Source organism: Tamandua tetradactyla, chromosome 2, assembly GCF_023851605.1.
Source record: "Tamandua tetradactyla isolate mTamTet1 chromosome 2, mTamTet1.pri, whole genome shotgun sequence".
NCBI lineage: Eukaryota > Metazoa > Chordata > Mammalia > Pilosa > Myrmecophagidae > Tamandua > Tamandua tetradactyla.
In genome coordinates this window covers 173,935,280-173,953,109 of record NC_135328.1, presented here as the reverse complement: position 1 = coordinate 173,953,109, position 17,830 = coordinate 173,935,280, and the positions used below count along the sequence as shown (strand labels likewise).

The following is a 17,830-nucleotide window of genomic DNA, read 5'->3' as shown; positions in this document are numbered from 1 at the left end:
ATGGCAAAACAAAAAAGAAAAACTGGAGATAAACTAGATTACCATCAACAAAATGGATAAATAAATTGTGATATAATCACATGTACAATACTATACAGCAGTTAAAATGAATGAACCAGAGCTCATGTCTATTAGAATTAATGAACTGCTATGATAAAATAATGAGAAGGGAAAAAATTACAGAATGACACTTACAGTATGATACCATACATGGGGATTTGTAAAATAGTACCAGTTATATTTTTGGTTACATAACATGGAGAAACATTGAATTCATGACAGTGGTTATCTCTAGGGGGAAGGAAGAACAATGTGAACAGGGAGGAGTATAGGAAAGTCTTAGTTATGCAAATAAATTTAAAAGTGGAGACTCTGTAGTGTAGATAACATAATATTGATATCATAAAGCCAGGGTGCGTGGGTTGAGAGAGAGGAGTAAAGGGCTGTTCGTTATATCTCTACTCTCTTTTGTATGTTTGAACTTATTCACAACAAACAAAATAAAATTTCAAAGAGTATACCACATAGATTGTTGAGAGCTTCCAAATTTCCAATCAGCATTTCATAAGGTTCCTAGTCTGTGAGGAGTGGCAGCATCAGACTATAGTTCTGTGCTGAATACGGCCTGAGGAGTGCAGACAAGCTGGTACCTCCCACTTGCAGCCCCAGAGAGGTAGCAAGCAGACAGCTAGCATCTGCATCTTCTAGTGAGATGAGGAATGGGGGTAAATTTGATAGTGAGAGACAGTTAACAACAGGGGAAAGCTTTTCAACAAGGTATACAGTTGTCCAGATAATATAAGTTCTAACAGTGCTTCCTAACCTTTCTGAGTCATGGCTCATGTGGATAACATCTGTCTGGCACACTGAAAGTAAGGGGAACCAGAATAGATTTCTAGCTCTCCTAGGTCCTACCTATGTCTCTGAGAATTGAGTGGATAAACATCTTAGCACATGTGTAGCCCACTGCAGCACACCAGTGTGTCATGACATAAACTGTTGGGAAGCTCTGGCACAGAAGATATTCTTTCCTCACCGAAAAGGAGAGGGAATTATAAACCAGTCCCACTTTGGCAGTAATTAGCATTTTGCAATCATGTAACTGTTTGAAAGGCATACATGGATAGTCACAACTACACTGCACAAAGGAAATGCAGTTAATAGAGCATGAAAGCTCCCTTTTTAAGCAACTGAATATAGATTAAGAACTTTCACCAATTCATATCTCAGCATCTTATCAGGGAGAGACCCGATGAGACTGGGATGTATAAGCAGGCAACCTGGGTCAGCAGATGTAGAGTAGAACAGGAGAGCACCAAACAGGACAGAACAAAGACAATCTCTCACTAACACCTTAGTGAAGAGGAACTGGTAGGTCACACATGTGAGACACTTTAGTTATGCTTGCCCATGATTTGAAAATTCTATATGCTCATCATTAGTCTAGCTCACTCTATGGGGTAAATTAAAAATTGTTTCAAGCTAGTTCATCTTTGCTATTCTAAAGTCCCAAGTTCAAAGAACTTTAATAGGTAGAAATACAGGGAGGTCACCTGTCCTGGGTAGAATCACTTTACATTTGTAGTCACTCTCTAGAAGTTACATAGACCAGATAACTGGCCTTTGTGCTAGGATAATGCCTGCAGAGGGTGGTCTCTCAATGTCTTTTTAAGCCAACTAAATGACCCCTGGATACAGCATGGCAAGCTTATCTGAAGGTAGGGCTGGTGTGGTACAACCATTCAGGATACTAAAATATAGAATACCTCACAACTGTTTGGTAATTAGCCACTCCCTGAGTCCCCCAATTCTGTCATATGACTGCTGGGCCAGAGTAGTCCCTCCCTCAGGACCCCATTCCCCATAATCCAGTAACCAAAGTGTTAATCTCTGGCATAGCAGGGGGACACCAGGGCTATTAAAAATTTTGAATATCACCCCTGGATGAAGATGAATGACCACACCTCCTCTTGCATACTCATTAATCCTGCTGGTATCATCATCTCCTTGGGTCCCAAGAGAGAATGCATCTCTTATTTTCCAGTTTTGCTTCAAGTTCCCAAGTCAGAGTAAAATAGCTATCTAGCAAAACTTAAGTGTTCAACCTCTCACTAGACTAGGTGCCAGACTTAGAGAAAAGAAAAGGACCTTTTAAGGCCTGTGTCCACAGGTTGGAGGATTTCACCTTCCCTTGAAGTGAGAGAGTCATTCTGACCAGAATCTGATCATTTTTCCACACTGACCCTTTCTCATGAGCTGTCCTTCCCTCATTCCATGCCACCTTTCAAGCAGCTTCCCCACTCTCCATTATTTTAAAACATTTCTCAGGAGACCAGGACACTTTCTTGACACTTAAATCCAATGAGTGATTTTGGAGGAGGGGGAACCTGGCCCTAGGGTATGTAGCAACATCCAGATTATTAGGTCTGTCATCTTCAGAGTCAAGAGGTAGCAGAGCAGCTAGGGAGAAAAGGAACTCCCTATGGGGTAGGAGGTAGGGAGAAGTAGAAGGGTTCATGGCACAGGAATTCTGCTGTTCATTCAGGGAGTTAGAGGAGGAGGGCAGGAACTGCATTTGATTAGTCATCCAGGCATTGCTCAGGAAAATAAGGGAAAAAATCAAAACAGAGTGGCTGTGCCTACTCACCGGGGTTGGTTATTGTCAGGAGGTCAAGCTGCCGCTGTTGCTGCAAAAGAAAACACATTATAAGAGTGCTGATTCAAGCTAGAGCCATAGTTTTGTTAATAGACAGAGTGGACATGTAAAGTAGGTGTTCAGACACACAGAGCAGGGTAAATTATAGAGGTGTTGTTCACTCACAATTCTAAAGAGATCTGTCACCCTAGAGACCTAAAGGAGTAGATATCCTTTTTGTTTGGTCCTTGGAAGCATAGATAACCACAGCTGAGAGGGCCTTAGAGGTCTTCCCATCAAACTTACTTTATACTTAGGGAAAATGAGGCCCAGAGAAGGATATGGCTTGCCTAGGGCCCCAAAAAGTTCCTTTCCCAACTCCCAGTCATGGGCTCATTCCTCTGAGCCAAGAGGCCTCAGATTTCTCCTTTGCTCACAGTGGCTACAGGGCTGCACTGGTGACTGTCTGGAATACTGACAGCCTCCCTACCTTGGGTCCTCAGGTCATTGCCACTCTTCTGATAGTCCTTTCTGACCAAAATATGCCTGGGCTGCTCAGCAAACTATGCTTGCTCAGCAGTGCTATGACAATTTCAATTGCTGATGATTCTTTCTCTAAATGAATCCACAGCTTTTATAGAAACTATTTGTCTGGCTAACTAGAGTATATCATTGAGGCTACTTATGTTTGTAAACAATTGGCCTTGGCCATCCCAAGAGCTGAGGTGATCAACATCTCAACAGGCCTGTCTCCTATCATGGCACAACCACTGTGAAGCTCTGTCCTAGACTGAATATTATGGCAACCAGATTGCAGAGAAGTGGGTAAGGAAGATTAGGGGTGGGGCAGCAGTGAGTAACTTCCTTGAAGGCAGAGTAAAGATCCCTGAAGCCCAAGTCTTCCTACTGACCTCTTTCTCTTTCCTACACTCAATTTTCCATAAATAGCACCAGAAGTCTATTTTCTTTTTCTTAAAGGAGTCCAAACAAAGTTGACTTTGGGAACTACCACTCCAGGGAACTTTCTCACATTGCAGGTGCTTCTGATTACCTAGTATTTCATCCAGTGGATCTCTTGTATTTAATCTCCCTTGTATTTATTTCACTTCTCATCTTACCTTTCTCCAAGAATGACTTCCTGAGTTCTGCATAAGTATAAAAGTGAAAGGGAGCAACACTGTTTGGGTACCATCTAGGCACTTTGGTATGCCATTTCATTTCATACTTTTGGTAATCCTACAGGGTGAGTGTTGTACAGAGGAGGAACATGAGGTTCAGAGAGGAGAAACTAACTGCCCAAGACCATACCTTCATTAAACAGAAGACCCCAGATGAGAATTTAATTAGTTTGAATCCTGGCACTAAAGCCCAAAATATGACAATGCACATAAATCACCTAGCATGATACCTAGTATTTAATAGGTGCTCAGTAAAAAGAGATACTTAGTATTGATGTTATTATTACTGTTTTTCTTTCTTCCTTCTTCTTCTTCTTCTTCCTCCTCCTCCTCTTCTTCTTTTTATTATTACCATGTGGCCCTTGGTTTATATAAGCTGCCTCTTCCCTTTTCATTTAATCACAAATACTTGAGCTCAGAGGTTATTGAGCTTGACCTGCCACCAGGGCAGGAATGCCCTCTGCAATGTCCCATTAGCTGTATGAACTGCTTCTGTTTCATCCCTTTTCTTGATGGAAAGCACAGAACTCCTTATTGGTTAGACAGCTTTACTTTGAGCAGGACTGAAAGTGGCTTCCTTATTACACAATTACTATTTTTGTGTAGCTGCCCATGACAAAAGTTTGAAGATCTGTGTTATCTTCTCTTCAGGCTAACTATTTCCATTTCCCTTGTGCTTTCCTCATAGGTCATTGTCTCAAATCTCCTCACCATTATGGTTACCCTCCTCTTTCATTTAATCTGGACTCTCCCATTCAAAATCTCTTTAAGATCTTTGAATCTCCACTTTACTAACTTTGCATGGGCCTAAAAGCAAGTCTGTGTCTTTTTCAGAGTCTTCTCAATTACTCATCCCTGTTTTACTGCCAACTCATAACTCATTCCAGTTGACATTTCAAGGAAAACAGTGCAACTCCAAGATGTCATTGACCTACACTGTGAACACACATCCTCATACTGAAATGAAACACACACCCACGCATGTGGGCTGGAAGGAATGCTGAAGCCAAGCTGCTTTCCTTCCCCCAAACAGAAGTAGGCCAATGATTCAAATGGCTGAAGCTGCCTTTGCCAAGGCCAACCTGTGTGGCTTGGCATTTCCCTCAAGTGAGGGGAGAATTCAATGTGTCCTCTTTTCCTGTAAGCTTGAGCTTAGAATAATATCGGTTGGTGAAGGAGGTTTATCTATTTGAAAGTGTTTATTTCCTAATTAAGAGCTATCTTTAAATGATGCCTTTGTGCCAAGGGTTCAGTAGAAAACAGAGAGATGAGATTCTGACAGGAGTCAGGAAGGCCTAGGCTTGTGTCCTGACTCCACTGGGTGGCTTTAGATAACTTGTACAACTCTGGCTTCAAACTTTACAACTGAAGAGCGTGAAAGTGAAATACCTTCAGGGACTCTGTAACTCAGATGCAGCCAGGTACTGTGTTTGTGGGCTCCCTCTTCTGGTACAAAGAGCTCCCTGAGAATCCTTGAAGCAGGGACACTAGGGACTCAAAGGACAGCGTCAGAAATTAAAAGGAACCATTTTGAGCTATATTCTCACATTGCAATTATCTGGGCATGTGTGAGTCTTCCCCACTAGATGAGGAGCATCTTGAGAACCTGGAACATCTTTTATTCATCTTTGTTACACCAGTCTGTGGTCCTCAGTAAGCACCTGCTGAACTCAGCTGAACCATTCCTGGAATACGTGTTATCCTTTCAAGCCTCCATACCTTTGCTCATGCTGTTCTCAATAGCCAACCTCTTATAATCTTCATGGAGATTCCCCTTCACTTTTCAAGACCTCTTTAAAATCTTCTCTGCATGCCAAGTTTCAAACCCCACCTCCGTTGCTTCCAATTCTCAGAGCAGAATGAGTATTTCACACCTTATTCTTCCAATGCATCTTTTAAAACCTATCTTTTATACTATATTCTGTTTAGTTACCTGTTTCCTTGTATGTCTCTCTCACTAGGCTATTATTGAAGACAAGGCTATGTCATTTCATCTCTGCTTCCAGGCCCAGCACAAAGGCCCAGAAGGAATGTTTGGTCTAATTCAAATTGCTAAATATTTCCTTATTCCCTCTGCAATGACCCTATTAAGTAGGAATCAACCAACTTGGAAGGTAAGCAAGCCCTTTTCTTCTGCCACATCTTTGTAGTGTTTTTACTTTGTTTTGCTTTTATGTTTTTGTACCCATGATTTCTGTAGCCAGCAATGCTATCTGCCCACCTCCTTTTCTAAGATTTTCCTTTCCTTACTCAAGCCTATAGGATCACTATCTCACCTGGGCTCCTACAGATTCTGCTGTCTGAATCTCACCTGTGGTGATGAATTAAATCTAACCTGGAGACAAGCCCATTTAGCCTACAGTTCACTGGCATATATGTGTACCACCTAGTGACACAAACAGGAAAGTGCAGGCTACTGTTTTAACCTGTAGCTCTTAAAATAGAATTGCAAAGTCTGTGCGAAAACAAAAATGTAAGTTCAAGAATCACAGGGCAAAAAAATTTAACTACAAAACTGGTATATCTAAAAATTCCTTCAAGTACAAAAGGAATTAATTGAAAATGAAAACTTTCATTACTAAATAGTGTTTAGCATAATCCTATGGGATTGCCAGTGGAAACTATGGCATTTGTAAAAATAAGAGGCACATGATTTTTGGAATTTTATCAATAATGTATAATCAGTTACATATATAGGGGGCATCTTGGACATAAAGAATTAGCAAATCATTCCAATTAGTAATCAACAGAGAGAGATAAGGGCCTTTTATAGTGAAATATTACCTTGTCCTAACTGCCTGGGTGGTAGAATATGCAATATTATCATGAGGAAATGAAAGTCAGTGAGGCAGACGGCAGGTTTACTAGGCTAGCAGGCTCTACTGGCTGAAACCTGAGCAGCTGAATCACCAGCTGACCAAAAACAAGTCTTAGGAAAAGCAGAGGCTTCAAATGTGTGACAGTGGTAGTGTGCATGCTCGTATGTGTGCGTGTGTGTTGAGGGGGCATGTCTTCTAAGGCCAAGGAATTCCACACCTAGACAGAATGCGTGTCCAAAACTATGTAATATGGGTTGGCTGGGTTGGGTCATTTAGGAGTTGATATGTGGACTCCTGGTTGTGTAAGCTTTGTAACCAACCAGCCTTCCCTGGGAAAAGCGGGATTCCATGGGCATACAGAAAGAGCTCACCCTTGTTATTGTGTTTAGCTGCAGTATGGTACTTGCTGAATCATGACTCCATAAAGAGAACCATAGTTAACAGTTTGTTCTATTTTTTTGTTATCTGTCTCACTATATACATGTATTTAATGAGATTATATTTATATATAGTAAATGAAGTAAACGAAGTACATTTAATCTTGTGCAACATTATGTTAAGTTGAAGGAAAGCGGAAGATTGTTCTCATCAGTGAGGCAACAGGCAATGTGGAGAATATAATGGGTGAGAGCTAGGACTTCTGAGTCCTGGCCTAGCTCTGTCCTACTCAGACTCAGACTGAGTCTTCACCCTCTGACATTTAGCTTTCTACAGTATTCTCTTAACTGGTTTCTCTGCTCCTAGTTGTGACCCCTCTGGTTCATCCTTCCAATTGCAGCTAGAATGAACTTTCTAGAATGCACATCATAAAATTCATCAGGGGTTCCTATAGGCTAAAGTCTAACCCCTTAGCTAATATTGAAAGACTTCCATGACCTGGCTCCTTCCTTTTCATCTCTTGGACTCTGAGCTCCAGCCACAATGAACTACTTAAGTTCCCCATTTTTGCAGCTCTTTTACCGCTAGACATTAGCACATATTGTTCCCTACTTGGAACAGCAATCCTATACTAAACCTGCTTTGTCTGGCTAATTCCTAGTTTTATTTAGCTCTGAACTCACGTGTCACCACTTCTGCAAAGCCTTTCTTGACCTGCCAAAGCTGGACTGGATCTTGTCCTTAGCCCCTTGATTTTTCCCATCAGAATACTGTCACATTGCATTTCCATTGCCTGTCTACTCCTCCATCCTCTCCATTCGTTATGTGGCCTCCTAGAGGGCAGGGGCTGGGTTCTCTTTATTTAGGGCCTAGTTCAGTAATCCATAGATGATGCTCTAGTTCAGATCTGCTGATATCCTATCACCAAGATGACAACTTGACAGGGTCCCGCTGAATTGGCCATGAGAAGAGACCCTCCTCCATGGATATACAACTATACACACACACACACACACATTCATACACTGCATGTATAATTTTTATCAACCCCCTATCTATTTCTGTCTTGTGAATTCAGTGACTGAGCCACAGAGAATTTGGCCTTCTTCATCTGGATGGGTAATTCTGAGACTATGGTTAAAAATGGACTTTACATTTTGGTCACGACTACATCACAATTACTTCCCAGAATGAGAAGGGACATGGTGTTCTGGGAGCTCAAGGGCTGGTTTGATGTGTGAAGTTCTGCATGGTAGAAGAGAATAGTTGCTGATTATGTGTTCTGTTTTGCTTTGTGTGTTTTGTGCAGGATAGCTATTTGGGAAAGTCAGTCTTTCACTGTACAGACTGGAGATTTAAACTAGGGCACCAGTAATCCCTGTGTATTCTCCTGTCATTCCAAAAGCAAGCCTCCATGGGGAAGACCTGGGGACCAATACTCTTCAGAAATGGGGGTCCCAGAGGCAAATGCATATGGTTTGGCTTCAGGGCTCAAGACCCTCCCTCTCCTGCAACTCCTTTCTCTCCTCAGTCCTCTTCCCCACTTCCCACCCACACAGTCATAAACACTGTCTAGGCATCTGGAGATTTCATGTTCCCTCTCTGCCCTATTCCCAAGCTCAGTCTGTTCCCTTGAAAACATCTGATAGGGGGCTGGCTTTCCTTGCCACCTATTTCAGTTTAGCCTTCTCAGTGACCACAGGATTGGTCATCCCCAAACTAAATTTGCTCCTTTCTTTTAGAATTAAATTTAATGGTTCTCACTGCAGTTTTGATAAAGACTAGATTTCTTAGCTTGGCATATAAGGAAGGTGTCAAAATTGCCATAGTTTTATGTGCTATTTGAAAAAGAAGTTTTTACATTATATATTATTTCATATTTGCAGAACAAACATACTTATTATTTTCATAAACAAACCTCAGAGAATAAAAGTGGACATAACGTGTTCATTGGTGTGATATTCAGAAGACAGGCTCTCATCTGGCAAGGAAGGAGTGGGGAAGGGCCAGACAACCTTGATGGGGAAAGGGAGCAGGTTTATGAATGCTTGGGAAATACTATCTCAAAAGCACTGAGTTCATGTTCACATCCTTGAACTGGGACACAAGCCTTCTATTTGCCTGACAGTTCTGCATACCACCACATTATCTGCATCCACATTACCTGGCTCCTGCCCTTGATAGTATTCCTTTTCTATCTATCCTTATGCTGAACAACTGAGGTGCAACATGATTTTCCCAGATAGCACTTTGCCTTCACTCCATGACTATTTGTTTATTAATTCAAAAAATATCAATTGAGCATCAACTCTGTACTAGGCATCTTTGTTGGTATAGAGTGAGAAAGACACAGCCCTTGTTTTCAAAGAGCTAGCTAACTGTGAAGAAAGGAAGACAGTCATTAAGCAAATAACCACAAAGTAAAAAAATTAATTTCAGTATGATAATTGCTCCAAAGAAAGATATGAGAAAAGTGCAAGGTGCTATGATTATTGTTCAAAGTTTCCCTCCAGGCCATTGGATGATTCCTGGATGTCATCCCCACCATCCTACCTCCACTGTCTTCTCTGGGGAACCTGAGAATGGGAAGCAAAGTATGGTAGCAGGCAAAATCTGGGACTGCCCATATGAGATTGCTTCAATATATTTTGCTGAGTACTTTATGCTCCTGTAGCTTCCTGTTATTGGAAAAGTCAGGAATGCAAATGGCTTTCATCCCCTTGGCAGCTTAAAGGAGCATCTTAGTTCAGCCTCTGTTGGCCTGCACAAAATCAGAACAAGTAGAAATGGAGAGGAACACACAAAATTTCAAAGACAATTTGGATTGGGAGTAGAATTGATCATATAAGTGGCTGCAGTCGTTACCATTTGCTGAGCACTTACTACGTGTCAACCCTCACAATAATCTTTTGAGGCAGGCATTATTGCTCCTCTTCACAAATGAATAAACTGAGGCTCAGAGAGGTTAGGTTACTTGCCTGAGGTCACAGCTGCTGAGTGGAAAAACCTGCATTTGAGTCCGTGTTGTTTGCCTCTGAAGCCTATGCTCAGTTATATCTAAGATGAGTTAGTTGTGAAGGATGAGGCAAAAAATCTTGGCTGATTCCTGGTTTCTAAGCAGAGGAACAGTCTGAGCTGTGGTGGCTGGTGCTGTACACATAGAACAGCCTCTGTACACAGGAGAGTGGTAGAAACTACAGCTTGTGTGATCTTTTATATTTTAACTTCACAGTGTTCATTGTTTGAAATTCTATATTAACCTGTGTTCATATTTGATTAATGTCATTCCATTATATTCTAAGTACCATGAAAGAAAAGCACAGTATTAAAATCTCTGTTTTATCTCTTGTGCCTAGCACTTTGCATGGCAGAGTCGACTCTGTCTAAATATGTTAAGTGATACAATAACAGGTTTTTAAGGAGGGAAAAACCCTCAGTCTTGCTGGAGAAAAGCGGCACACAACCCATGCTACCACCCTGAAACATTAGATGGGGATTCATGCAGGAGGATTTCACCTTCCCAAGTGTCATAAAATAGGGAGAGGGAGGATGTTTCAGCCATGAGTCAGAAGACCACATGCCGGGACAGACTGTATTTCTCCATCCTCCTCAACAGTCATATGAGATCATGTGGGCATCTTCAAGAACAGAAATGGAATCTAAAGTAACAGTGGGTGAAGCTCAAGTCTGGAGAAAATACATGCACAGATGAAAAATGTCCACCCAGTGTACTTATGAGTTTCATAGCATAGAAACAATTGATTTAACTGTGTCTTACATTATAGTCAAGTGTTTATGCATTAGTCTCTCTCCCCACCTCTAGCTCTCTCTCTCCATTTCCTAACTTTTGCCTTATCCTCCAAGGTCAGAAGCTGATTTTTTCCACATTTTGGTAATCTCCATGTACCTGGTAGGGTTTCAAGAAGGTTGTTGAAGGTGTGATACTTTGGTCGTTACTACAGCAAGTTGCATAATTATAAATTATTCCTTTTCATGTTTTGACTAAGTCACAACATTTCATTTGTAGACTCAGATGAAGTAGTCACTTGTCACATTGTTTTATACTGTTTGCATGATTTCATCTTTCAGTAGAGTGGAAAAAGAATTTATATCTATATCCAAGTGCCTAGAAAATGTTATATCCCCAGAAAAAGCTGTTAAGGAAAGGAAAATGTGGTGGTGAAGTAGAGGATGGGGAGGAATTTAGTTATGAAATAGTTCTACTTACAAGGTCATGCAATTAATTAATTAATTGGCTTTAACTTAGGAGTTACCAGGAGGACTTCCTTCAAGAGATAGTAATTGAAGTGGCTCCTAAAGAATTGGAATTATTTTACTTTTCACTGAGGAATTGGGGCCAACTTTTAAGAAAGAACAGGAGAAGACTTCCGGGAAGATGGTGGAATAGGATAGGCTGAGTTTCTCCTGCTCAAGGAACAGCTAGAGAAGTGACAGAAAAATGACCAGAACAATGGTTCTGCATGCAAGTGACCTGAAAGGGCCTTCTATAATATATAGGGAGGTCCTAGATGACAAAGCTGAGGAGTTGAGATGCAGAGAACCAGCTCACCTGGCTGCCATAGTCGAGGAGAGGTGGGCTTGAGGGGAAGAAGAGACCAAAGAGTCCAATCTACTGGGAAGAAATAGAAAGTGCAGTTTGGCAAGCTACAAACAGATCCTCAAGTAGAGTCCCTGCCTGAGGTCTGGGCCTTGGTTTGGCAGGGTATTACTGACTAACCAAGACAAAAGGAGACTTTCAATGTAAATCCGAAACCTTAGATGACTTAAGCAAATCAACATCCAAGGTAATCCTATCAAGATAATTAAATGCCTCAAAGTCAGCAGAAAATCACAAAGCATATGAACATGTAAGAAGGTATGACCCAGCCAAATGACCAAATTAAAGCACTGGAGGAGACACAGACTTTGGAACAACTAATCAAAGATGTTCATACAACTCTCTGAAATAAATCCAGTGTGTTGGATAACTACATAAAGGATATCAAGAAGACAACAGAAGAGCCTAAAGAAGAATTTGAAAGAATAAGCAGAAAAATAATAGATATCACAGAGATGAAAGATGCTGTAGACCAAATAAAAATATATTAAAGACATACAATAGCAGATTTGAAGAGAAAGAAGAAAGAATAAGCAAACTAGAGGACAGAACAATTGAATTTGAAAGCACAAAAGAACAGATGGCAAAAAAGATGGGAAATTTTGAATCAGATCTTAGGGAGATGATGGACAAAGTGAAGTGCACAAATATAAGAATCATCAGTCTGCAAGGAGGAGAAGAGAATAGTAAAGGACTAAGAAGATTAGTTGAAGAGATAATGGTGAAAAAATTTCCCAACCCTTATTAAAGACATAAATATGCAAATCAAAGAAGCCCAAAGAACCCAAAATAGAATAAATCCAAATAGGCCTACTCCAAGATACATACTAAACAGTCTGTCAGATGTTGAAGAGAAGCAGAAAATCCTGAAAGTGGCAAGAGAAAGGCAATTCACCACATATAAGAGAAAGCACATAAGACTGAGTTCAGACTACTCAAAGGCAATATGGAGGTGAGAAGGCAGTGGTCCCACTGGAGATCTGCCTTCACTTCTATCTGTTCCCTCACATATACGTTAGGCCACATTGGCTGGCCATTCACCCATCTCTGGCTTCTATGCTCCTTTAGGTCCCCTATGTTCTATGTTGTAGGCCTTTGATTTTGTCTTTACCCTTGCCATGGAGGTGGAGTCACATAGTATAAAAAAAAGTGAGGGAGAGATTAAATTTTTCAGAGACAGACAAATATGGGGAGAATTTGTCAAGAAGAGACTGGCCCTACAAGAAATAATAAAGGAAGTTCTGTCAGCTGAAAAAAAAGTTAGGAGAGGGAGGTCTGGAGGAGGTCACAGAATCTAAGAGTACTGATAAGGGTAACTTAGAGGATAAACAAAGAAAGAGGGAAAATAATATATAGATCTGACAAATAAAAACCAAAGATAAGATGGTAGATTCAAGAAATGCCTTTACAATAATAACTTTGAGTGTTAATGGACTAAACTCACCAATTAAAAGATACAGATTGGCAGAATGGATTAAGAAATATGATTCATCTATATGCTGCTTACAAGAGACTCATCTTAGACCCAAGGATATGAACATTTGAAACCAAAAAGATGAAAAAAGATGTTCCATAGCAAGCTATAACCAAAAGTAAGCAAGAGTAGCTATGCTACTATCAGACAAAATAGACTTCAAATGTAAAGGCATCATAAGAGATAAAGAAGGACACTACATATTAATGTTTATGTTCCCAATCAAGGAGCTCCAAAGTACATGAGGCAACATCGGCAAAACTGTAGGATACAATAAACATTTCGACAATAATAGAGGGAGACTAAAATATATAACTCTTTTCTTCAGAACAACTGGACAAAGGATCAACAAGGAAGTAGAGAACTTAGACAATCTGATAAGTGAATTAGACCTAACAGACATATATAAATTGTGACACCTCAAAACACCAGGATATACATTCTTCTCTAGTGTTCATGGGATGTTCTTCAGGATAGATCATATGTAGGGGTATAAAATGGGTCCTTATAAGTTTAAAAAGATTGAAATTATTCAAAGCACTTTCTATGATCACAACAGAATGAAGCTGGAAATCAATAACCACCAAGGAGCCAGAACTTTCTCAAATATATGGAGATTAAATAATACACTCTTAAACAACCAGTGGGTCAAAGGAGAAATTGCTAGAGAAATCAGTAAATATCTGGACATTAATGAAAATGAGAATACAGCATATCAGAACTTATGGAATGCAGCAAAGGCAGTGCTAAGAGGGAAATTTATTGCCCTAAATATCTATATTACAAAAGAAGAAAGAGCACACCTTAAGGACTTAACTGCTCACTTGCAGAAACTTGAGAAGGAACAGCAAACTAAACCCCCCAAAACAGAAGAAGAGAAATAACAAAGATTAAAGCAGAATTAAGTGAATTAGAGAACAAACAAATAAAATAGAATCAATAAAATCAAAATTGGTTCCTTGAGAAAATCAGTAAAATCAGTGAACCCCTAGCTAAGCTGAAAAAGAGAAAAAGAGGATGCAAATAAACAAAATTAGAAATGAGAGAGGGGTCATTACCATGGGCCCTGAAGAAATAAAAAACAATCATAAGAGGATATTATGAACAACCAATGCCAACAAACTAGACAACTTAGATGAAATGGACAAATTCCTAGAAACACACAAACAAGCTACACTAACTCAAGGAGAAATAGAAGAGAAGAGATTTATTTAATCAGTTATCAAAAATCTTCCTACAAAGAAAAGCCCAGGGCCAGATGGCTTCACAGGGGAATTATATTAACCATTCCAAAAAGAACTAACACCAATCCTGTACAAATTCTTGCCAAAAAAAAACTGAGGAAAAAGGAACACTACCTAACTCATTTTATGAAGCTAGCATCACTTTAATACCAAAACCAGGTAAAGATGATATAAGAAAGAAAAAATACAGGCCTATCTCCCTAATGAGTATAGATGCAAAAACTCTCAACAAAATACTAGCAAATCAAATCCAACAATACATTAAATGAACTATACATCAAGATCAAGTAGGGTTTCTATCAGGAATACAAGGTGGTTCAACACAAGAAAATCAGTCAATGTAATACAGCACATTAACAAATCAAAAGGGGAAAAATTACTTGATCATCTTAACTGATGCTGAAAAAAACATTCAATAAAACTCAACATCCTTTTCTGATAAAAACAGTTCAGAAGGTAGGAATTAAAGGAAACTTCCTCAATACAATGAAAGGTATATATGAAAAACCTATAGCCAGCATTGTACTAATAGGAAGAGACTGAAAGCCTTCCCCTCTAGGATCAGGAATGAGACAAAGATGCCCTTGGTCACCACTATCATTCAACACTGTACTAGAAGTTCTAGCTAGAGCAATCAGGCAGGAAAAAGAAATAAAAGGCATACAAATCAGAAAGGAAGAAGTAAAAAATATGATAAAACTTCTTGAGCTAATAAATTCAGTGAAGTGGTAGGATACCAGATTAATGTGCAAAAATCAGTAATTTTCTATAAACAAGCAATAACCTAACTGAAGAGGAGATAGTTAAGGAAAAAATTCCATTCAAAATAGCAACAAAAAGAATCAAGTATCTAGGAAGAAACTTAACCAGGGATGTAAAGGACCTGTACATGGAAAACTACATGATATTGCTAAAAAAAATCAAAGAATATTTAAATATATGGAAAGACACCCCCTGCTCATGGACAGGAAGGTTAAATGCAGTTAAGATGTCAATTCTACCCAAATTGATCTACAGATTCAATGCAATACTAATCAAAGTTCCAATAACCTACTTTGAAGACTTGGAAAAGCTAGTTATCAAATTCATTTGGAAGGGAAGGAGACCTTGGACAGCTAAATATAATACTAAAAAAGAAAAACGATAAATACTTCCTGATTTTAAACCTTATTATAAAACCACAGTGGTCAAAACATCATGGTACTGGTACAGAGATAGAAGTACTGATCAATGGGATCAAATTCAGAATGCAGAAATAGATCACCAAATATATGGGAATTGATCTTCCACTGGGGTAGAATAGTCTTTTCAATAAATGGGCATGGGAGAACTTGATATCAATAGCCAAGAGTATGAAACAGGACCCTTACCTTAAAACCTATACTATAATTAACCAGAAGTGGATCAAAACCTAAAAATAACAGCCAGTATCATAAAACTCCTAGAAGAGAATATAGGGAAACATCTTCAAGACCTAGTAAGAGGAGATAGCTTCCTAAACTTTATACTCAAAGCACAAGTAAAGAAAGAAAAAATAGATAAATTGGGAGCTCCTCAAAATCAAATGCTTCTGTGTCTCAAAAGACTTTGTCAAAAAGGTGAAGAGGCAGCCAATTTAATGGGAGAAGATATTAGGAAACCACATATTGAATAAAGGTATTATATCCTGTATACATAAAGAAATTATGCAACTCAACAACAAAAGAACCAACAACCCAATTATAAAATGGGCTAAAGATATAAATAGACATTTTTCTGAAGAGCAAATAGAGATGGCTAAAAAGCACATGAAAAGATGCTCATTTTCATTAGTTATAAGGGAAATGCAGATCAAGACTACAATGAGATATCACCTCACACCTATAAGAATGGCTGTTATTAAACAAATAGGAAACTACTAATGTTGGAAAGGATGTGGAGAAATTGGAACACTTATGCACTACTGGTGGGAATATATAATGGTACAGCCAGCTTGGAAGATTGTTTGGCAGTTCTTTAGAAAACCAAATATCGAACTGGCCTATGACCCAGCAATACCAGTCCTCAGTATATACCCAGAAGAGATGAAAGAAGTGACAGAAATAGACAATTTACACATTTATGGTTCAAAGCAGTGTTATTTACCATTATCAAAAGATGGAAACATCCAAATGCCCATTAACACATGAATGGATAAACAAAATGTGGTACATACATACGACAGAATATTATGCAGCAATAATCTGAAATGAGGTGCTGAAGCATATGGCAACATGGATAAACCTTGAGGACATATGCTTAAGTGAGATAAGCCAAACACAAAAGGATCAATAATGTATGATTTTGCTCTTATGACTCTTGTAAAGGTAAACTCAGAGGCTTATAATATAAAATATAGGGAACATAGAGATACACAGAAGTTAGTGATGGGTGGATGATTAGCTTATGAGGTTGAACTTAAATGTAAGGGAATGGATAGAAGAAAGGCAGTTCATTAGTGGCAATATAGGTAATATTGACATACTGAAGGTGAACATTATTGAAAGGGGATGTATAGTGCCATGTATCCTACCAATTAATACTACAAATATAAATAAGTTCTTGCATAAACTACTTCAAAAGTATGAATCTTGTACAAAGAATAAACAATAGAGGGGCATGGGGGTAAACTACTATTGCATGCTATGGTTTATGTTTAACAAGAAGACATCAACTAAACCACAGCAATACCAGGGATAAATAATTGGGGGGATGGAAACAAGAGTTAAAGGGATGTTAGGATTTTCTATTTGGTGAGGGTGTATTTATTGGTTATTCTTCTCTCAGGAGCAATGAAAATTTGTCTAAAATTGAGAGTGTTGATTATTGCACAAGTAAATGAGGATAATGTGAGGCATGGATTGTTGACTTTCGACATTATACATGATACCCAATTGATGAAGGTGGCTGAAAGTTACATTGACTGAGAATTAGAATGGCAAACTGTGGTGTATACATATGATTGAATATTGTGAGGCTACAGAAAGGAACGCGTTTGTAAGGCGAATGAACCTGGGGGACATTATGTGATGAGAAATAGGCCAGAAACAAAAGAACAAATATTGCATGGTCTCTTTTAGAAAGTACTTATAAGAAAACTTGGGGCCTAGATTTAAGTTCTTATGGCAGTCACATTTAGTCCAGAGGTTTAATTGTTATTTCTAGATTTTGAGATGTTCTGCTATATAAGTATAACCTGGCATTTACCTGGCACTTTTGGTACCTCTGTGACACCTAAGACTCAAAGGATGAGTTCTACAGGTCTGAAAATCAGCATTGCCACAAGCAAGAACTGTTAAAGAAATTGAAGAAGACATCAGGCTTCAATTAGAAATAAGAACAAAGCCAATCAGATCAGGACTAAGGTAAATCAGAATATGGGGTAAGGAGGACAATTGTCTGTATCTTAGAACTTCACCTACTGTATGAGACCAAGGGAAAAGAGGTTTGTTTAAAACCTAAATTT

At 39.1% G+C, this 17,830-nt stretch overlaps 1 protein-coding gene across 12 annotated transcripts in view; it reads right to left on the bottom strand.

The window, feature by feature from the left end:
• Positions 1 to 17,830, bottom strand: part of LOC143674264 (BEN domain-containing protein 5) — a 1,810,590-nt gene that overhangs the window by 415,912 nt on the left and 1,376,848 nt on the right. For all 12 annotated transcript variants that reach the window (XM_077149723.1, XM_077149722.1, XM_077149726.1 and 9 more), the window contains one exon: positions 2,648 to 2,687. In XM_077149723.1, coding sequence (XP_077005838.1) covers positions 2,648 to 2,687 — 40 coding nt within the window. The remainder of the gene's footprint in view (positions 1 to 2,647; positions 2,688 to 17,830) is intronic.